Here is a 19,632-nt window from a genome sequence, read left to right on the forward strand (position 1 = left end):
CCAGGGGATTTGGGGGACGGGGGGACCTGGCTGAGGAGCAGGTGCCCGTGGCAGGTGGGACAGGACACAACCCTCGAGACGCCACCACAGACAGACTCGGGTGAGGGGCAGCACCAGCACAGAGGGTGGGCAGGGACAAGTGTGCCAGGACATGCAGGAGCCCAGGGAACCCAGGCAGCCCTCCATGGAGCTGGGTGGAGCCCAGGAGTGGGGCGGAGGCTCAGCAAGCCCGGGCTCGTGGCCGGGCATCAAACAGGGTGCTGCCTCCTCCTCCTCCTCCTCCTCGCATGGAAACAGCACGGAAAGCTGCTGCCCACTCCCACCACAGAGAGGGGACCCTCGGGGACCGAGGCCAACGCAGTTCCCATGCCCTGCATCCCCACCCGCGTGTGGGGGTGACGGAGCGGAGGGAAATCCCAGCCAAGACATTGATTTTAATTTTTTAAGAATAAAAAAAAAAACCAAACCAAACAGACAAAAACTTCCTGAAAACAGCTTCCTACCTCATAATTTCACAGAAATTAGCTTGGAAACGTCATCTGCCCGTACCTGCTCCAGGCTCTGCCCCGTCCCCCCCCCAGCCCAGCCCGGCACGGGCAGCGCCAGCCTCGGGGCTCTGCCCCCCACCCAGAGCGTGTCCCGAGTGCAGGGCACAGCCAGACCCCCCCTTCCCTCCGTGGGTCCTGGAAGGGGAGCAGGAGGGCTTGGGCAGCTCCAGCTGCAAAGCGATCCTGGATGCCACAATTCCACCTCCGGTATCCCCAGCCTGGCACAGCCCCCCAGGACCCAGCACAGCCCCCGGGACCCACCGGCACTAAGGAGTTAATAAATTCATTGCTGACTAAGAAATAAGACCCTCGAGAAAAAAGCCACCACCCACCGTGGCCCTCCCCGCTCCCCCTTCCCCAGGCAGGGGGTGCTGGGTGCCCCCCGTGCCGGCACCGGGGCGCGGTGGCCGTGGTGGCGGGGCACAGGCGGGTGCTGGGGCTCGGTGGCTACAGGCCGGGCTTGGGCACTAGTCCTTGGAGGGCTTCTTGCTGCGGGCGTTCCACATGCCGCGCTTGGAGTGGTAGTAGTGGTAAAAGTTCCTGAGGCGCAAGCGCTCCACCTCCAGCCCGCTCTGGAGCACCCTGCGGACCGAGGGACACAGGGACGGGGCTCAGGGGATGGGGCTCAAGAAATGGATGGACAGAGGGACAGGGCTCCGGGTGGACGGACAGAAGGACACAGCCCTCCCAAAGGGAGGTTTTCCCCTTCACCACCCCAGCCCCCAGCCAGCTTGATGGATGTGCCCAAATCCACGTGGCCGACCCTGCTCCTGGGGGTTCAGGGGCTGCAGGACCCCCAGGCTCACCTGTCCAGCAGCTCCCAGTCCTCCCCGCCCCAGCGGTCCCGGAACTCCTCCGTGTTCATCCCTCCCACGCGGTCAAAGTCCGACTTGTAGATGCCGAAGAGGCCGAAGCCGTTCACCTCCCAGTAGCCTGGGGGGGAACAATGAGGTGAGGGGTGGGGGGACCCCCAAATGCCCATCTCATCATCCCCTCCGTGCTCTCCCCACCACCTGGGAGCCACGGGGATTCCCCATCCCAACCCCTCTTGCCACCACGAGTCCGTCCCCACCTGCGCCACCTCCTGCGGAGGTGCACCAGGGCATGGCCCGGTTTTGGGGTGCTCCCGGCCGGACAGGGGTCCCTGCTCACCGTTGGGCTCCCGGGGGGAGCTGCCGCAGCTCAGCCTCATGACGATGGGAGCGTAGGCCAGCTTGCCCTCCACGCAGTGCTTCCGGATGCTGTCCAGGATGTTGGCAGGGAAATGGATGTGCAGGTCGCACAGGAACACGATGCTGTGCTCGTCCTGGGAGGGGATGGGCACGGGTCAGGGGGATCAGAGAGGAACAGCCCCGGGGAGAGGAGCCACGGCCAGAGCTGGTCCCTGTCCCCGCTCACCTCCACCATGTCCACGCCAGCCTGGAGCCCGGCCGAGCGCTCGAAATTCCCCGTGCGCCGCAGGTACTGGAACCTGGGAGAGAGGACAGGGCAGGTAGCGCTGGGGACAGGCAGGGACACAGCCAGGAGGGGGACAGGAGCCACTGGCATGGAGAAAGAACCTTCCCAGGAAGGCCCAGGTGCTACAGCTCAAGCTGAGGCTCCCCCTGTGCAGTCACAAGTTTCTGCACCCCCAAATCCACATGGAAAAGTAGTTTAAATGCCCAAAAATGAGGAAGAGGAGGAGGAGGAGGGAAGGGGCAGCGAGGCAGGCACTGAGCAGGCGGGCAAGGAGCAGCAGGCTGTGTGAGCAGCTGTCCCACCACGGGGAGCCCCCCAGACCCCCGAGGCTGCAGGCTGGGAGTTACCGGGGCAGGCGGGCGTCCCGCAGGGCCTTCTCCACATCCATGTCCTCGCTGTCAAAATCCACCAGGATGACATTGAAGTTGGCGTCCCTCGTGGCCCCGTAGAGGCCGGCCATGTCCGAGATGAACTGCTGCACCCAGCGGGCCTGGTTCTTCACTGCCGGAGACACGGCCCTCAGGCTCACGTGGGGCACCCACAGCACCCCCTCCCAGCCAAGCCAGCCCCTCCTGAGGCGAGCTGACACCCTCATCATGCTGGGGGAGCCAAGGGGCTGCCTTCCTCCCGCGGGAGGATGCTGAGGGAGCAGCACAGAGCCCGGGGAGCCGTGTCCTCGCCGTCACCTACCTGGCACCACGAAGTGCACCATGACGTCCTGCCTCCAGCTGAGCCGCAGGGGCCGGCACAGGACGGATTTCCCATAGAGGACGCTCCAGGCACTGGGCTGGGGCTCGGTGGCCCCCAGGGCCAGCCCGTCGGGGTTGGCCTCGGCGCTGTCGTCCTGCTTGCCCTGGTGCAGGAGGACGTAGACATACTCGGAGAGCCGCACCGTGCGCTGGCCACGCTCCGCCAGCTCCAGCTCCAGCAGGTACCGGTTCCCCCGCGCCGTGTCCCGCCGCTTCTCCACGTTGATGATCCTCAGGAGGGTGTAGATCCTATAGGGAAAAGGGAAGCCTTGAAGTCACCGCCACCACGAGGCTCTGCTTCCCACGATCCAGGACCCGGCCCCTGAACTCCCGCCGCCATCCCGCTCCCTCCGCACCCTCCGTTCTTCTCGTTGAGCCTCTCCATGTACTGGGCCACCACATCCACCACCTCGCTCTCGCCCAGCTGCAGGTTTCCCGACACGTTGCAGCGCAGGTCGTTCCAGTCGGAGCGCAGCAGCTCGAAGTCCACGGAGCTGACGCTGAACGTCCGCTGCCAGTTGATGGAGTCCTCCAGCCAGCCCTGCTGCAGCTCCCCCGCCTCGTAGGAGTAGTCCGACACCTCCTCCTCCTCATCCTCCTCCTCCTCCTGCCCCTTCCCCTCCTCCTGCTGTGACGCCGTCGTTTCCGACACCTTCAGAAAGGACGTGGCCCGCGTCCCCTCAGAGCGCGTGGCCTCGGATGAGTTGTAGCCGGCAGTGGCTGCTGTCCTGCCCGGGGCAGGGGTCGTGTCCTCACGGCTGAAGAGCCCCTCGGTGCCCAGGGCGAGGAGGCCGGGCAGCCCCCGCTGCTTGGGCGGCCGCTCCCATCTCCTGCCGCTCTTCCGCCTGGCAGGGTCCCTCTCCTTGGAGATGTTGCTCAGGAGCCAGGGGCTCCGGCGGCCAGGGACGGCCCGGAGCTTGCTGGGGGCGACAGGATGCTTCTGCGGGGTCCTGGAGCGCAGGTGGACTCTCTTCACAGGCTTTGGGTACAGGAAGATGCCGGGGAAGGCCGGCTCCTGGGCTGGGGCTTTGTGCTTCCCGGGCTGCAGCCGGGTCACATAGACCTTCTCCTGGCTTTTCCGGGGCTTCTTGTCCTCGCTGGGAGCTGCCGGCCTGCTGGGACTCGGCGTTTTGGCTTTGCCACCAAAGATGGGCACGGAGAGGTGGGGCTGCAGGCCCAGGGCCGGGCCGTGCTTCGGAGACGCCGCCGCCGGCAGCCCCAGCTCATCCTCCTCGCCCTCGTCCTGGGGCAGCCAGTGGAGCGCCCGGCCTGGGCCCCGCTCCAACGCGGGATCCTGCTGGAGGGCAGGGGCTGGGCTGGACGTGCTCCACGTCCCCAGCTGCCCGGGGGTGCCCGCCTCGGCCCGCGCCCAGCCCCGCTGCCGGCGGAAGCTGTAATAGTCCAGGTCGTCCCCGTAATCCCCGGTGACCGGCGGGGCATCCTTCCCTTTGGCTCTGGGTGCCGGCCCCAAGCTCTGCTCCTTGGCCTCGGCAGGGGGGTCTGTGGGCTCAGGGCTGTCCACTCCTTCCTCCTCCTCCTCATCCTCCAGGAAGTCTAGTGAGCGAAGGCAGAGATTAATATCCTGAGGCCAAGACAAGGAGGCAGAGCCTGACGCCACCAGGAGAGGAGCCTGTTTGTGGCTGAGGTGAGGGAGCAGGGCTGGGGCACCAGAGGGTGCCCACCCAGGGATGCCCACCCAGGGCTGGCAGCTCCAGTTGCTGCCGCTTATCCCCACCTCAAATCTCGGCACCAATCCCACCTCGTCCAGGAGCAAACCCGACCTGCCAGCGCTTTGCCAAGCGGCAAACTGACCAGGGCATGCTCCAAACAGCCTCTGGTCCCCCAGGAGCACCCCCAGGCTCCATGGACATCCCCAGACTCCACACTGGGTCTGGTTCCTGCTGCCCACTGCCGAGGCCAACCCAGGAGATGCAGGAGGAAGAGCAAATCCCACTCCAGTGTCCTGCTTCCCACACCGCCCTGTGGTCACGCCAAGCAGGATGCTCGGAGGGGTGCTCTGAGGGATGCTGCTCTGCACAGCCCTGCCCTCCTGGAGCCTCTGGCACCGCTGGAGTCATCCCGCTGAGCCACAGCTCGGAGGGGATGAGCTGCCAGTGAGGCTGCCGGGAGCTCGGCCCTGTGCCCAGCGATGCTGGTGACTCACTGTCGGGGCCAAGGAAGAGAAACGCTCGCTGCCGCGGATCCTCCTCCTCCTCATCCATCTTCATGTACTTGTAGAACCCAAACCTGGGGATGGAGAGGGCAGCTGAGGGCCCGGGAGAAGGGAGGAGCAAGGGATGTGTGCGGGGAGGAGCACCCAGCTGCCAAGGGAGCCGGGGTTCCCAAATCCAGGAGCCCTGCCAGCACTCAAGCTGCTGCTGCGTGTCCAGGAGACGAGCAAAGAGCCAGCCTGGGTGGCCCTTCCGTGGGGGACAGGGACACGCGGCTGAGGACGCACCACCTCAGCGCTGTCCCAAAATCCCAGCCCCCAGTACCTACTTTTCCAGGTAGAGGGGGGACTCCCTGTAGAAGCACTTGTTCTCCGTCTCCATGTGAGTGAGGCGCGTGAAGTCATTGGGATACACGAACGAGAGGTAGACCTGGGGGGGGTGACGGTGCCGTGTCACCCCGAGCAGCTGGGGACCCGAGGCCACCACCAGCACCGAAGTGACCCCCGGCACCTCAAACACCCCACGGGGATTTAACCCCGAGCCGCTTGGGCCGAGCCTGGGAAGCTAAGCCCGACCCTCCAGCGAGGGACGCTTCCTCCTGGATTTTCCCCGGAGGGGAACATCCCCGCCCTGGGCTCCGCAGCGTCCCCATGGGAGCGTGGCCCTGTCCCCAGGGAGACACTTACGAACTGCAGGCCCTGGTAGCGGGCGATGGGGAAATCCTTCACCACGTAGGTGGGGCTGTAGGCACAGGGCACCAGCACGTTCTCCACGCGGGACGCCTCGATGGCAGGGGCTGTGGAGAAGCCCAAAGCGTCCCAACAGAGCCCAGCAGAGATGCCCCCACCCGAGAGACGGGCAGAGGGCGGCAGGGATGACCCAGGCGCCCACAGCAGCCTTTTTCCTCCCCAGATCCCATCAGGGATTGGCACGGAGCCATTCTGCTGGAACTTACTGAGGAAGAAGGTGTCCCTGGGGTCAGCCTTGAGCATGTCGGCCCCGTGCTCGTCCTGCTGGGCCTCCCAGAGGTGGCTCCCGCTGTGGCTGGCCAAGGTCTGCGGGATGTGCTCCACATGGTTCATCTTCAGGGACGACTCATCTGCGGGACAGGGCCGGGGCTGAACCCCCCGGCACGCCGGGAGCACCCTCCAAGGGGGCCTTTCCCAATCCCTCCAAGAGGGCTGGGAGCACTGTGGGTTCCTCCTGCTCCCAGGGAAGCAGATGTAGCCCTCCCAGCCATCCCGCAGACCCCGTGACTAATCAGCCTAACGATTATTGCGTGGACTAATGAGGGCGAGGGCACGGCTGATCCCAGCCAGGCCACCCTGCTCCGATTACTGCGGCCTCAAAAATGCTCAGGGAACGCTCAGGGCTTTAACTCCCAAGGACACGGGGATTAAACCCTGGGTGTCCTTCCTGCAGGTAGCTGCGACACGAGCTGGGGTGCCTCCTGCCCAGGGATGAGGGTGGCGTGTCACCCTTGGCCACCAGCCAGCCCCCAGGCTCCCACAGGAGGTCACCTCAGCCGTGCTCCCACGGCTGCTCCCTTCCCAGGAAGCCTTGCCTGCTGCAGAGCCACAGGGAAGCAGGATTCCCCCTTCCCGAGCCCCAAATCCTTCTGCTTGGGGCAGGGAAAGGCTTCCCAAATGTGTCCCTGCAGCTGGCTGGGGCTGGGCTGGAGCCCCTGGAAAAGTCCAGAGGAAGGGAGGAAGGATGGAAAGAAGGAAAGAAGGAGCTCTAGCTGCTGCTGGGATGGGCTCCCCAGGGGTGACATGGCTTTGCCTCGGGGTGCTGCTGGGTGTGAGGGAGCCGGGAAGCAGCAGGGAGGAGCGGGAAGAGCCGGCGCTGAGGGACAGGGATTTATCTGCACGTCATCCATCTCGTGGGCACCTGCATCAGCACCGCTGGCACCGCTCATCCCTCTTCCCCCCACGGATCCCGCCTGCTGCCTGCCCCCTCCTCCTTATCGACACCTTCCAGAGCAGGAATGATGACCGCTCCCGCTCCGTGCGGAGCGCCGGGCCAGCACCCATCCATCAAGCCCTTTCCTGCTGCCAGGGCAGGGGCAGGAAGCAGAAGATCTATAGATTTAATTAAACCTTGTGCCATCCATCCCCGCTCCCACGACAGCTCCTCATAACTCAGGGCCAGGCCCCGGAGCCAGCGGGGTCTTGGCAGCCAGGACGAGGCTGCGGCACCAGCAGAGCTGTGCTTCCTCCGTGGTGTGTTGCCTCCACATCCCACTTTCAGCAGCGCCTCAGCCCGCTCCCAGCATCAATCCTACCCACTGCAGCCCTTGCATCCCTCCCTACACCAGGCAGAAGCCCAGTGGCGGGGATTCAGAGGCTGACATCTCCCCCCATTTCCCAGGTTCTGCTCTCCTTCCCACCTCTCCCAGCACGTGCAGCCCCCGGAGAGCCCGCTGGCTGTGGCTGCAGGAGCAGCCTGGCCCTTACCTGTGTACAGGGAGATGTAGGAGGAGTCGATCACCTCAAACTTCAGGCTGGGGAGGAAAACTCGCCACTGGGAAAAAATAAAAGGAGATGGGGAATGAGCGGGTGAGAGGCAGGGGTGGGGATGCAGCTGCCCAACGCCGGCACCCCAGGATGGGTCCTCCCTGCCTGCAGCTCCCAGAAACTTCCCTGCAGAAGAGGAGCAAAGAGAGAGGGGTGATCCTGCCCCATTTCCTGCAGGGTTTGGGACTAGCAGGGATCCCCGCAGGGTCAGAGAGGGAAAGGCTCCTGTGGGTGGGACACAGGCTCATGCTGCTTCCCTCTGGGACTGCCACAAGTCCTGTGGCCAAAGGACTCCTTTCCTCACTCCAGTGCTTCATAAAGGAGAGTTTGCCTTAAGAGGGTCTCCAGAGCTGCCTGCCCTGATTGAACTCCAGCATTTTAAAAGCCAGTCTGGAGCCTTTGTCAGGACAAGCCCTTCCATGCCCCCGGGGCGAGGCACACCAGGGTCCTGCTTTTGTTGTGGATGCTGTTGTTGTCTCTCTCTGCACAGCCGAGAGGTTCCTCTGCACGGCTGAAAGGCTTCGCTCCCTCCTCCCTCCCTCCCTCCAGCAAAAACATCCCATCTCAGAAACATCTCCCCCGTCTCTTTGTTTTCCCCACTATTTGTTTTTGCCCGAAGAAACGCAGATCTTATCGGGATGGAGGGGATGGGGAGGAGGGAGGCAGCCAGCGAGGAAGGGGTGCTGCCGCTGCCGGCCTCCCTGGTGCTTTGCTGGCACCACTTTGACTCTGGTGATTAATGAGTTCTTGGGAGAAAGGAAACCTTTGCTAACGAGCCAACATCTTCCCCTCAGCCAGCCTGAGCCCCTGACACACGCTCGGGGCTTGGCCAGGGCTGCGCTGCCAAGGCAGGCAAGTTCAGATTCGAAACTCACGGTGGTTCCAAGGGGGGAAAAGAAGAAAACAGGGAATCGCTCCATCGCCTCGGCCACCTCTCTCCCACTGCTGGGATGCAGCCAGCAAGGTGGGACCTGCCTGCTCTGCGCTCTCCTTGCCCACGGGAGGGGGATGGCAGGGTCTTCGGCTGCCCAAAGACCGCCAGCAGGAAAGGAGAATTCCACGTGTCCCAGTGCTGGAATAACCAGGGAAACGGCGACCCTGACCTGTCCCCACTGGCAGCCACGGCAGGGGGAAACCGTGGCTTTGCTCCAGGATGAAGCCCTTTGACACGCGTGGGGAAAAGCCCTGGCACTGGCTCTGCAGTCCTGGGAGGAGCCTGGCCTGGGGTGGGGGGCACTGACTCACCCCAACCTCCACGTGGTCCGAGCCCCGGTCGTCCTGCTTGTGGAGCAGCTCGAAGTAGTAACGCCGGGAGGACAGGAGGCTGCAGGGGAGGGGACACAGCGGTCAGAGCCCAGGGCCAGCCTGGGAAAGCCTCCCTGCCCTGCCCACGGGTGGGCAATCCCTTCCTGGGGCAAAGAGGCCGGGAGCCGAGGAGGGTGTCTGCTCCCCCCCCGTCCCACCGCTGAGGGGTTTTGTGGGATGGGGCGGACACTGGGACATCCCCACCCCATCAGCTGCCCCGTCAAACCACAGATCTGAGGTCCAGCCCGGCCCCACGTGCCTTCTGGGAAGGGACCACGGCCCAGGGAGGTCAGAGCCAGCAGCTCCACGTCCCTGACTCCATGCCCACGGGATGATCCCCAAGGACGCACTCACCGCAGGGGCTTGGATACTTGGGAGCTGAACTTGGTGAACTCTCCCGGCGCCGTCCACTCGGTGCCCAGCTGGGAAGGAGGGAAGGAAGGAGGAGCATGAGAGCAGCAGGACACCAACCAAAGCCCACCAGCCTCCCATCAGAGGGATTAACCCCAAGAAAACCCAGGGATAAACATTACATCTCCTGGTCTGCGGCAGCTGCAACCCAGAGAGGACCAAGGGGGCTCCTCTGGAAGCCAAGCCAGGCGGGGCCAGGGGCAGGGATGGGAGCAGGCTGAAACAGCCTGGCATTCCCAAGGGAGCAGAGAAGCCACATGTGGATCCCACACAGGTCCTTCCCCCTGGAGCAGGGAAAGGAGGAGAGGTGACGCCATACCTTGCCCACGAAGGCAGCCAGCCGGGAGTTGGAGGGACTGTCATCGGAGCTGAGCCAGAACTCCGAGTTGTCATCCGATGCCACGGAAAACTGGAAATCCCCTGCGGAGAGCCACGGAGAGGGTCACCACGGAGGGACACAGGGAGCCTGGTGGCGAGGGCTCAGTCCCGGTGCCTCGTGGTGAGATGGGGAAACAGGGACGGGGCCACCCCTGACCCCACGTCACGGCTCTGTCCTGGATGGCATCAGGGCTTCGCCTCCCTTCAAAGCCACAGAGAAAAGTTCTAGGCTCCAGAAGGGCCCTCCCGCCAAGGAGCCAGGATTTGGGGACCGTCCCCAAGAGCCCTTCTGTCCTCCTGTGGCCAGGAAGGGGAAGGACACGGTGTCTGCACGTTGCCGCATGGGGAAAAAGGCCACGCCCCGTCACTCACCATCCTTGAAGGGATGGATGTAGCCAAAAATCCTCAGCCCGTAGTTCTTCCACTTGGGAGACACAGCCAGCTTCTTGACCGTGGTGCGGGTCTGCCGAGGAGACGGGCACGGATCACCTCCTCCGTGTTATCCCCATCACCACCCACCTCTCCTTCCGGCTGGGAATCACCTCCCCAAGCCAGACGCTGCCTGCCAGGGCCTAGAGGACCAGCGGAGACCCAGGGGGGGACGGGTGGAGCCTCCCGCCGACCCCTGAGCACCTGTCCCGGGACTCACGTGGGGAAAGAGCGGGAAGTGGAGGTTCTTCCTCAGGTGCCTCACGGCCCCGCCACACCAGTCCTCGAAGACGTGCAGGTTTGCCTTCCCTTTGTACTGCGAGGGAAGAGAGGGAGCTGAGTGGGGCTCCTCCTCCTCCATCCCCCCCAGGCTGCTCCCTGCCCACCCACCTGCTCGCTCCAGGGCAAGGCCTGCTTGGTCAGGTTGAGTTTGGGGCGGGTGCTGGCTCGGTTGGAACGCTGGCTTCTGGACAACCAGCCATCCACGTCCTGCCCGTCGTTCTGTGGAGGAACAGAGGGAGAGATGGGATGGGTGATGGGGGCCAGCACAGCCTGTGCTTGTGGGATGTCTCCCTGCATCTGGGGGGAGGCCCCGGCACAGGCTGCCCGGAAAAGCTGTGCCTGCCCCATCCCTGGAAAAGTTCAAGGCCAGGTTGGACAGGGCTTGGAGTAGCCTGGGGTAGAGGAAGATGCCCCTGCCCACAGAACTGGATGGCTTTAAAGTCCCTTCCAACCCACACCACTCCAGGATTCCATGATCTGAACACCTCATTTCGAGCGTTGCCAAACCAAGGCCAAAGATTTCACGGCTCACAGCAAAGGAAAGCAGGAGGAGGCACAAAAGTACTGGCAAGGTGGCGCAGGCAGCAGTTACAAAATGTTCCAGCTAAACTTGTTTCCCTTCCTCTGCCAAAACTTCTCCAAAACAGTGAGTTTTCTGTTCGTCCAAGATGTTCGGCCACTCTTGGGGGCTGCTGGAATTTTGGGCTCCCTCTCCAAAAGCACAGAGGTGATCTCTACGTCCTGAGCGGAGGAAGCGGGACGTCTCTCCACTCCCCCTCTTCCTTTAAAGGGGATTAGGTTAATCCCATTGCTTGTATCTCATCATGTAGAGGGATTAAGTAAGCATTCACCTGCCTCCAGCTCACTGATGGGTGACCAGGAAGAGCCAGGTACTTCTGGAGCCCCTCCAGAGCATCCCCCCTCTTCCTCAGCTTCCCTAGAGCATCATCCCCCTCCTCCTCGACCCCGCCCCGGGGCAGACACAGCTCTGTCACCACAGCACAGCCCAGGTGGATGCACAGTGCCAGGGAAATAATTAGCAATCTGCCTAAACAAACTCATTAGAGTCCCGGAGGAGGGAGCAGTGCCCTCGGAAGACCTCACGAGGGAGGGTTTTGTGCCACGCTCGCCCGCTGGAAGGATTCTCCCTCCTCCCAGGGAAAGCTGGGATGCGATTCCTGCTGTGCCCTCTGTCCTTACCCAGCACCAGCCTGTGCCTCCTCTGGGCATTCCTCCTTTGTCCATCTGTCCATCCTTATTTCTGAGGAGTGACCCACTGGTGGGATGGGGCAGGGAACACCCCGTGGCTCCCCCTCCCGCCATCCCACCCGGCTGCCCTGCCACGAGGCCTCTTGGTGACAACAGGATGCACAGGGACAGCAGGGCCTTCAACAGGGCCTCGGTGACCTGCTGGACAGGGGACAGCAGCCGGGTGTCCTCGTGGCCACAACTCCAAGTGCCTCCTGCCCGGAGGCTCCCGATGTCCGGGATGGAGCGGAGCACACGGGAGCAGCCAGCTTTGCCCAGCAAGGCAGGAAGTGCAGAGCAGATGAAGCCAGGCCCTTCTCAGGGAAGCTGTGCCAGGGCACAGGGAGCAGGGTGTGGGATGCTGGGGGGGATATCCCGCCCAGTTTCAGCAGGAGACTGGGGCTGTGCCCACTGGGAGGGCTGCTGGGCAGAATCAGCAGTCGCACCCCTGAGCCCTTGGACCCCCTCAGCTGGACGAGGCCTGCAGCGCTCTGCCCTCGCACCAGAGACCTCCACAGGCCCCTTCCCACCCCGTTACCATCGGATCTTCCTCGTGGCTCTCGCTGGAATCCTCGGCTTTCCTGCGCCGCGCCGCTGCTGGCCGCCTCCCGGGATCCGTCACCTCCCCCGGCCTCTCTCCATCTGCGAGGGCAGCAGAGAGGGGTCAGACCACGGCCCCCCATCCCCGCACCCCTTTTGGGGACACCCCTCTCCCTGGCATTGCCTCCGCTGCCAGGGGACAGCGACACGGAAAGGGGGGTGGCACGGGGGGCCCTGGCTGCCATTCCCCTCGTTCCATTTGCCCTAAGCAGCTTCGCAGCAGCTCATCAGCAGCAGGTTCAATTACACCCCCCGCAGCTCCCGGCCCTTCACATGAGAGATGCCGGGATGAGCTGCCGGGGGTCTCGCTCCCCGTCCATCCTCAGGGATGTATCCCTGCTTCCTGCCCCTCCAAACCCCAGCTCTCCCAGAGCACCACCCTGCAGCTCTGCCCAGAGCCCCAGACCCCCCCAGACATCATTCCCCCAAACCATCTTCTCCCCACTACAGCACACTCACATCGAGACCTCGCTCCCAGACCCGTCAGCTTCGTTACCATGCCGGGTTAATTATCCCCGGCCTTCAACTCCCCTCTGCAGCTCCTTTTCCTTGGGCAGGGAATTTTAAACTGCCCCCAAAACAGTGGAGCAGACTTGGAAAATGATTTTTTTTGGGGGGGGGGGGGGGGGGGAGGGGCACATCCCCTTTTCCTGCCACCCCAAAACCCGGGGGGGCGGGGGGAGTTTGCAGTTCAGCCACCGCTGACGGCGCGCAGCTCCGTGGTTCAATCCGGAGCCACGGGAAGCTCAAGGCAATGCTCGGAGAGGTGGGTGTCCAAAAGCCAGCTCCTGTGGGCCCCCAAAAGCCAGCCACCCCCACGTGGCAATGAGGGGGAGCCTCAGGTGCACCCAGGAATTGCGGGAAAGGGGTCACCGACCCATTCCCAAGGGTGTGGGAAGATGTCCCTGTCCCTCCACACCACCAGCGAGTCCTGGGGGCTCCCGCTCCCCAAAATGAAGCGGCCTCAGCAGCTGCCACAGCCGGGGAGGGGCCCAAGGTGCCTGGAGCCCCCCGCCACACGCCTCCCACACCATTAGTATTCCAGCGGCCGCGCAGCCGGCGTCTCCTTGGAGATGGCAGCACAAATCCCATCCCCACAGCAGGGACAGGAAATTAAGCTCTAAAGCCCCTTCTTCTGCTCTCGGCCATTCTTCAGCCCCTGGCAGCCCCAGCTCGCTCCTGGCAGCTCCCCCGGCCGCCCCCTCCCTTCTCCCAGCTCCGTTCCTGCATCCATCCCTCTTCCCTCAGTGAGGAGGGTGATGGGGAGCAGCAGGACCGGAGCCAGCGCTCGTCTCGCGCACTCCACTCAGGAGTTCCCACCGCGCTGATCCGTGCGTTCACCGCAGCCACCGGGAGCCCAGCGCTCCCAAGGGACCTGCCTGGGGCTGGAAGGCAGGAGTGGCTCTGTGGCACCCACTCAGGGAGTCTCTCCCGGCCTCGGGGGAGATAAACCTGTCTCCCGTGGGATTTGCCATAGACAAACCCCCTGCCTGGCATCCCGAGGCAGCAGCATCCCTGGCTGCATCCAGAAGGATGGCTGGACGTGGCCATCCTGCTTCGCTCTCCCCCAGGAGTTAACCCCAGCTGGGCAGGCTCATCCTTGGAGCTCTCAGGACCCCACGAGCCCCCCGTGCTCTCCCCATCCCTTCTGAGGGGCTCCCACATCCAGGGAGGAGCAAAAGCACCAGCACCGCTCCAGAAAAGGCTTCCGGGCGTCCACGCAATTCCCTGGCAATGTTAATATCGGAAAACGACTGCTGGTCGGGCTGTGGGGAACTGGGAACCAGAGCCATGGGGATAATGGGCAGGGCGGGGCAGCGCCTGCTGCCAACGAGCATCACCGCTCCCAAAAATCCCTTCGGTCCCAAGCGCAGCCCTGCGGGAGGAGCGGCTCAGGGGTAGGAGAAGAGGAAGAGGAGGAAGAAGGATTCCAGTTCCTCCCAGCATCCCACCGGGATGCACAGCAGCACTGCTGCACCCATTCCCTCGCCAGCCTCCCTCCAGGAGCAGAGAGGGCGGGAGAGGGACGGCAGAAGGTCTGAGGACAAGCAGGGACCCGCTGGCCTCGGGAAGGGGATGCTCAGGGAGGGGACGGAAGCACTAAGAGCTCTTCCCTGGAGCGACGCTGATGCGTCGGGAGCAGCGAGGAGGGGGCAGGAAGCACCAACCATGGCACAAACCAGCTCTGAGTCACAGCAGCCTCCAGACAGGGAGCCAGGATCCTCATCCCGGGGAGCAGGCCATGGGTACGACGGACCCACAGCGATGCCTCCCACGGGAGAAGCGCCTCCCCGCTATCCCAGCCCCGTAACTCCGCTGGGAAGCACAGAGAGCCTTTCACATCCCAGCGCCCGCCTCCTCCTCCCCAGCTCCAAACACAGTCCCTTTCTTCCCTGCCGGGGTTTCTCCTGGCCCTTTTCCAAGCCCTTCGATGCGGAGGGAGGGAGGGAGGTGACATTTAAACCCCGACACAGCTGCAGCAGAGGTGGCGGCAGCGGCGGCGCCTCCATTAAACCCCGAGGTTCCATTCCCAAATCTTCCTGGCCTCGGAGGAGGAGCAGCCCTGCACGAGCCTCCTAACAAGATGTCAGGCGATTATAATTAGCCAGCGAGGAATCAATACCACAAGTCCCCCTGTCAGCGCCACAGAAACACGGGACAAAAATCCCGGCCACAACCCCCGGACGGAAGGTGGTGGCACGGGCTGGGTGACAGCCGGTGACACCAAGGGGGCCGAGGGGAACGGGGTTTGTGTCCACCACGGGGACACGGCACCAGTCCCTGGCCACCCCTGCCCTGCCTCCCTCGGGCACCGCTGCCTGCTTGGACCTGTCACGGCCTCGCCGAGGGAACTGGAGGAGCGAAGGGGATTTTTCCTGCCTGCCCCACTCCTTTCCAGCTGTTTTCCCACTCCATGACAGCCCTCTCAGCTGGAGCCACGGAAATCGATGCGGAATCGCTCTGGCTGGCGATGGAGCTGCCATGAGACCACTCCAGCTGACAAACACCCACCAGGGGAGGCGGCTCCGACACTTCCGTGCTCATAATCAGGACCTCGAATCCCTCCTGGGACCGGGCAGCCCCCAGACCGCCCCCATGTCCCTCCCTGCGCGTCCGACGCCCTTCAGCCCCACCGTGCAGACCCAAAGAGAGCGGGAGCAGCTCCCACGAGACCCTGCTCCATGCCAACAGAGGCTCACTCACAGCCCCCAGCACAGCACAGAGATTCGGCTGCCTGGGATGCAGCCTCTGGAGAAGGTCCCTGTGAAATGCTGGCGACTTTAGGGTGCATTTCACTCCAGAGACATTCCAGCCCCTGATCTCCACGCTGCCTGCGGGGTCACCATCCCAGTTCCAGCTTTCCAGCCTCTTCCAGCAGCTCCCACCTGGCTCCTCATCCAGCCAAAATCCCTGCATCCTGCCAGTGCCAAGGCCACTGATACCCCAGGGGGCTGCTCACCCCTTCCCAAGGAGCGGCTCTGGAGAGGCCCAGCTGCAGGCCCAGGGAAGGGATGGAAGAGACCCAGGGCAGCGCTGGGAAGGATAAAGCTCCCAAACACCAACGCAAAGAGCTCCCGGTGCTTGGGAAAAGCCATCCCTCGCTTCGCCCCCGGCTGAAAGGGGCAGTTTTGGGGACCCTCTGGGCGCCAAGGGGGCCGGGTCACAGCCAGGCTGGGGACAGGTGCCACCCTGGGGTGGTTCAAAGCCACTCGTGCCTCTGAAGAGACACATTTTTGCCTTTGAAAAGCCCAAAAGAGGCAGGTGCCAAATTTTTCCCATTGGGCACCCTAGAGGAGCAGGGCACGGAGCCTGGGGCAGCCTGGGAAGGGCTTCCCATATGGAAAAAGGGTCCCGGTGACACCCAAAGCAGCCCATTCCCCCAGCTCCAAGCTTCCCTTCCAGCAGCAGGGATGGGACCTGCTTTCCCTGGCACCAGGACCCCATGTGGGTCCACCCAGGGAAAACAGCCTTTCCCAGCAGGGACAGGAGAGCAGGGTGATGCCAGGAGAAGAAAAAGCAGCTCCCGGCCCAGTCCCAAATCCCGCTGCCCTTCATCTTCAAAGGGCCCTTCCCATCCCCTTCCCTACCCGCTCCCGGCATCCCCGACAAAAAGGACGGAGCCCACAGCAGGCTGCAGCATCTCAGCCTCCCAATTAAAATCAAAGGATCTGCCGAGACGGATCCCAGAGGGACACATCATCCCAAACCCTCTCCCTCCTGCTCCCCCCAAAGACGGGTCCCTGCAGGGAGCACAGCCAAGGACAGGACACCGAGCATCCATCCCATGGCTGCCTCGGGATCAGGGGGTTTCAGGAGCCCTTTGGACCACAGCAGAGGGGTGACCCACATCCAGCAGGCAGCATCCCCCGTTTCACCCCTGGACTGCCTTTAGCACCCTTGAGCACCCATCCCGGGCTCCCCGGAACCCCAAAATCCTCCCAAAACCTTGCTCCAGCACCGCCAGCACCCTCCATGCTAAATCCCAGCAAACCCCCAGCCCCACACCCCCACCAAGAGCCACTTCAGGGTTTTATTGTCATTTTCTCCCTCTTCTTTTTGGCTTTCTCATCCTTTCCCCTTCCCTTTCCACCTGGCGCACCCACGTTTCCACCCCATTGCCTCGGTGCGGTTTCCAGCCGGGAGAGCACGGTAATGGCCTCATTATTTCCAAGAGGAGCCCGTGTGTTTAATTAGGCAGAGAAGGGCAATTATCTACTCGGAGAAGATGAGGAGAAGGGGGGTGTTTTATCAGGGGCCAGCCCAGCTCCCAGCACAGCCCCTGGATGCTCCAGGTGTCACCAACGAGGGGGCCGGGACCCCTGGGATAGTCCCACTGTGCTCCCAACCCACTTGGATGGGTCTTCCCCACTTAACACCCCCCAAAACTACCTAAAATCCTCCTGCCCTGCATCTGCAGCCTCCAGAGCGTCCAGCTGCTTGCTGACACCCTGTTCAATGAGTAATTAACCTTTTTCCCTGTTAATTAACCGGGCAGTGCCCCTGGCACAGACAGACAGGTCCCGGCTCATGGTGGCCAAATCCAAAAGTCATCCCCAAACTCCTTTTGGTGTGCAGACCCTTGGGGTGATGCTCTTCCCCCAAACCCTTGCACCAAGTTTTTTCCTCAATGTGGTTTATTTCCTGTGATCTATTTTGGGGTTTTTTGGTCTGTTTTTTTTTTCTACTCCGTTCAATGTTTTTCCACCTAAAACACTCCCTGGCTCTCCCACTCTGGCAGCAGCAGGATGAGGGTCCATCTGTGCATGGCCAAAGCCTTCCCCAGCTTCCACCCAACCCCTTTCCACCACCTCGTGCCCAAAAAAGCTGAATGGGACCTAAACTCTGCCTTTCCTATACCTTCACCCAGGTTTTACGCGCCCACTGGAAAATCCCAGTGGAAGGAGCGGTATCTCCCTGGAGTCCTGTCCCGGACAACCGGATCCAGCTTTCCCTGGGGAATCAGCCACCTCTCCACACCTCAGCCAGGGAAGGAGTCCGTGTTCCCCATGGCAAGGGGCAACCCGAGCCCATCACCGGCCCAACACTTTGCCATCTCTCTTCCCCCCTCCCAGAGACCCTGTTCTCCACCAAAGCCCAGCGCCCCTCGCTCCCAGCTCGCAGCCATTCGGCCCCGCTGGCACCCAGAGCGGGGCTGGGCATCCCCTCCCTTCCTTCCTTCCACAGGAGGACCCATGGAGCACCCCAGGGGCGGCCGGCCGGGATGCCAGGCACGAAGGGAGAGCAGGGATAAGGCACTGTGCCCGGCTCAGCACCTGGGAATATCCCGGCACACGGCATCCCTGTGCATCCTCCCGGCAGGAAAACCTCGGCTCACCCTCGCGCCGCTGCACCCCAGCACCCGGGGGGGACCCCGGTCCCCGGTTTTCCCAGCCAGCCATCCACAGGGACGGCGACCCCATGCCATTTCCCCCCTGCCCGAGGCCGGACACGGCCGTCCCGAGCACTGGGATTACGGCGGGGCCAGCGGGAAGCAGCTCTGGATGACGGTGGGGACACAGGGGAAAACCCCCTTGGGAACACCAGGCGGACCCTGCGGCTTTCCCACCACGGAGGATCCCGCAGGGAGCCGGCAGCCCCCGGTGCCCCCCCTCCTCCAGCAGCCTCATTTCCTGCCTCGCTCATTCGCATTATCCCGATTTTACCGTAAGGCCCAAAAATTTGCAGGATCATGCTGCTGCTCCACTCGGAAACTTTGGTTTTTCCAGCCGGGAGGCTTTGCCAACCCCCGGGACCGCTCTGACCCCCTCGGGAAAGCCTTACCCTCCCTCCATAAGCACCAAATCCCGTCCCCTTCTCATTTTTTAGGACAAAACGCGCTGGGCGAGGTCGGTCCCACCAGGAACGCTGCGGCTCAAGTTTCACCCAGCAAATATTCCGAGCCGCTTTGTGCCCCCCGCCGCCCCCGGGCAGCCCACGGAGGTCTGCCACGGGAAAACCGGGAGCGGCTGGACACGAAGCCGAGCCTTAGGGCACCTGTCCCTCCGGAGCATCCCGGAATCCCGTCCCGGCCGCGATCCGAGGGCGGGAGAAAAAAGGAATTTTGGTTTTTTTATACAGCAGAGAAGCACAGGCTGAGAAAGTGTTGGGATGGGATGGGGAGGGTTGGGAAGGGTTGGGAACGTCGGGAAGGGACGGGAACGAAGAGGTTGCCCCTTCCAGCAGCGGCGAGCGGCTATAAATGGCCTCTTTGTCATCGCAGCCAAGGCAGCGGGTGGAAAAATGAGGACGGAGCCGCTCGAGGGGGGACAATGAATGCCCCGGCCGGTTTGGGGGCCCTCCTGGGTGTCCCCTTCTCCCGGAGGTCCAACGCCGGGGCGCGGAGCCCACGGAGGGGTCCCGCTCGCCCCAAACCCACGCGGGTGATGCGGGACGCAAAGCCAGCGCTGCAAACGGGGGGGTCCCACCCCTGAGGGGGTGCTCCGGGGCCCCAGCGGGGCGGGGGACCCCCAAATCCCCTGGGGGCCCCCAAACCCCAGCTGCTCTGAGAGCTCGGTGAGGGGGGGAGCCCTGGCACGCCCTGGGGACCCCCAAACCTCAGGTGCTCCGGTACTCCGGCGGGGCGGGGGGGGGCTCCACCACCCCTTGGGGCCCCCCCAAAGCCCCCCGAGGCCCCGCTCCGGGGGCTGCCGGGTCCCCATTCCCCCCGTTACCTTTGCCGTAGGCGAAGGGGAGGCGCAGGGCGCGGCCCTGGCGCACCAGGCTGATGTGCAGGTAGGTGAACCAGGCGGCCGAGGTGAGCAGCGCCAGCAGCAGCAGCAGCTTCAGCTGCTTCCGGAGCTTCTTCACCGGGAGCCGCGGCATGCTGCCGCCCGCATCGCCCCCGCCGCCGCCGCCGCCGCCACCACCGCCGCCGCCGCCGCCGCCGGGCTAACCCCGGCCCATGGGGCCCCTCGCCCGTCCAGCCCGCGCGCTCCGGGCCGGCCGCGGGGCGGCTGCGGCTCGTGGGGCCGGGGGTCGGTGCGGGGCTCGGCGGCCCCGGGCCCGCCGGTGCATGGCCCCCCCCGCGCCGCGCCCG

At 63.8% G+C, this 19,632-nt stretch overlaps 1 protein-coding gene across 1 annotated transcript; it reads right to left on the reverse strand.

Moving 5' to 3' along the window:
- Window positions 1-414: 414 nt before the first annotated feature.
- Window positions 415-19,627, reverse strand: B4GALNT4 (beta-1,4-N-acetyl-galactosaminyltransferase 4). Its single transcript, XM_032111757.1, has 20 exons — window positions 19,268-19,627; window positions 12,034-12,137; window positions 10,356-10,466; window positions 10,186-10,281; window positions 9,909-9,999; window positions 9,478-9,578; window positions 9,102-9,169; window positions 8,688-8,766; window positions 7,383-7,449; window positions 5,882-6,025; window positions 5,613-5,722; window positions 5,255-5,355; window positions 4,920-5,002; window positions 3,112-4,309; window positions 2,697-3,004; window positions 2,354-2,507; window positions 1,947-2,019; window positions 1,701-1,854; window positions 1,355-1,481; window positions 415-1,130 (listed from the first exon to the last, which is right to left on the reverse strand). The coding sequence occupies exons 1-20, from the start codon at window positions 19,416-19,418 to the stop codon at window positions 1,016-1,018; spliced, it is 3,435 nt and encodes a 1,144-aa protein (XP_031967648.1). The 5' UTR covers window positions 19,419-19,627; the 3' UTR covers window positions 415-1,015.
- Window positions 19,628-19,632: the final 5 nt, after the last annotated feature.

The sequence above is a fragment of the Corvus moneduloides genome, chromosome 6 (genome assembly GCF_009650955.1).
Source record: "Corvus moneduloides isolate bCorMon1 chromosome 6, bCorMon1.pri, whole genome shotgun sequence".
Taxonomy (NCBI): Eukaryota; Metazoa; Chordata; class Aves; order Passeriformes; family Corvidae; genus Corvus; species Corvus moneduloides.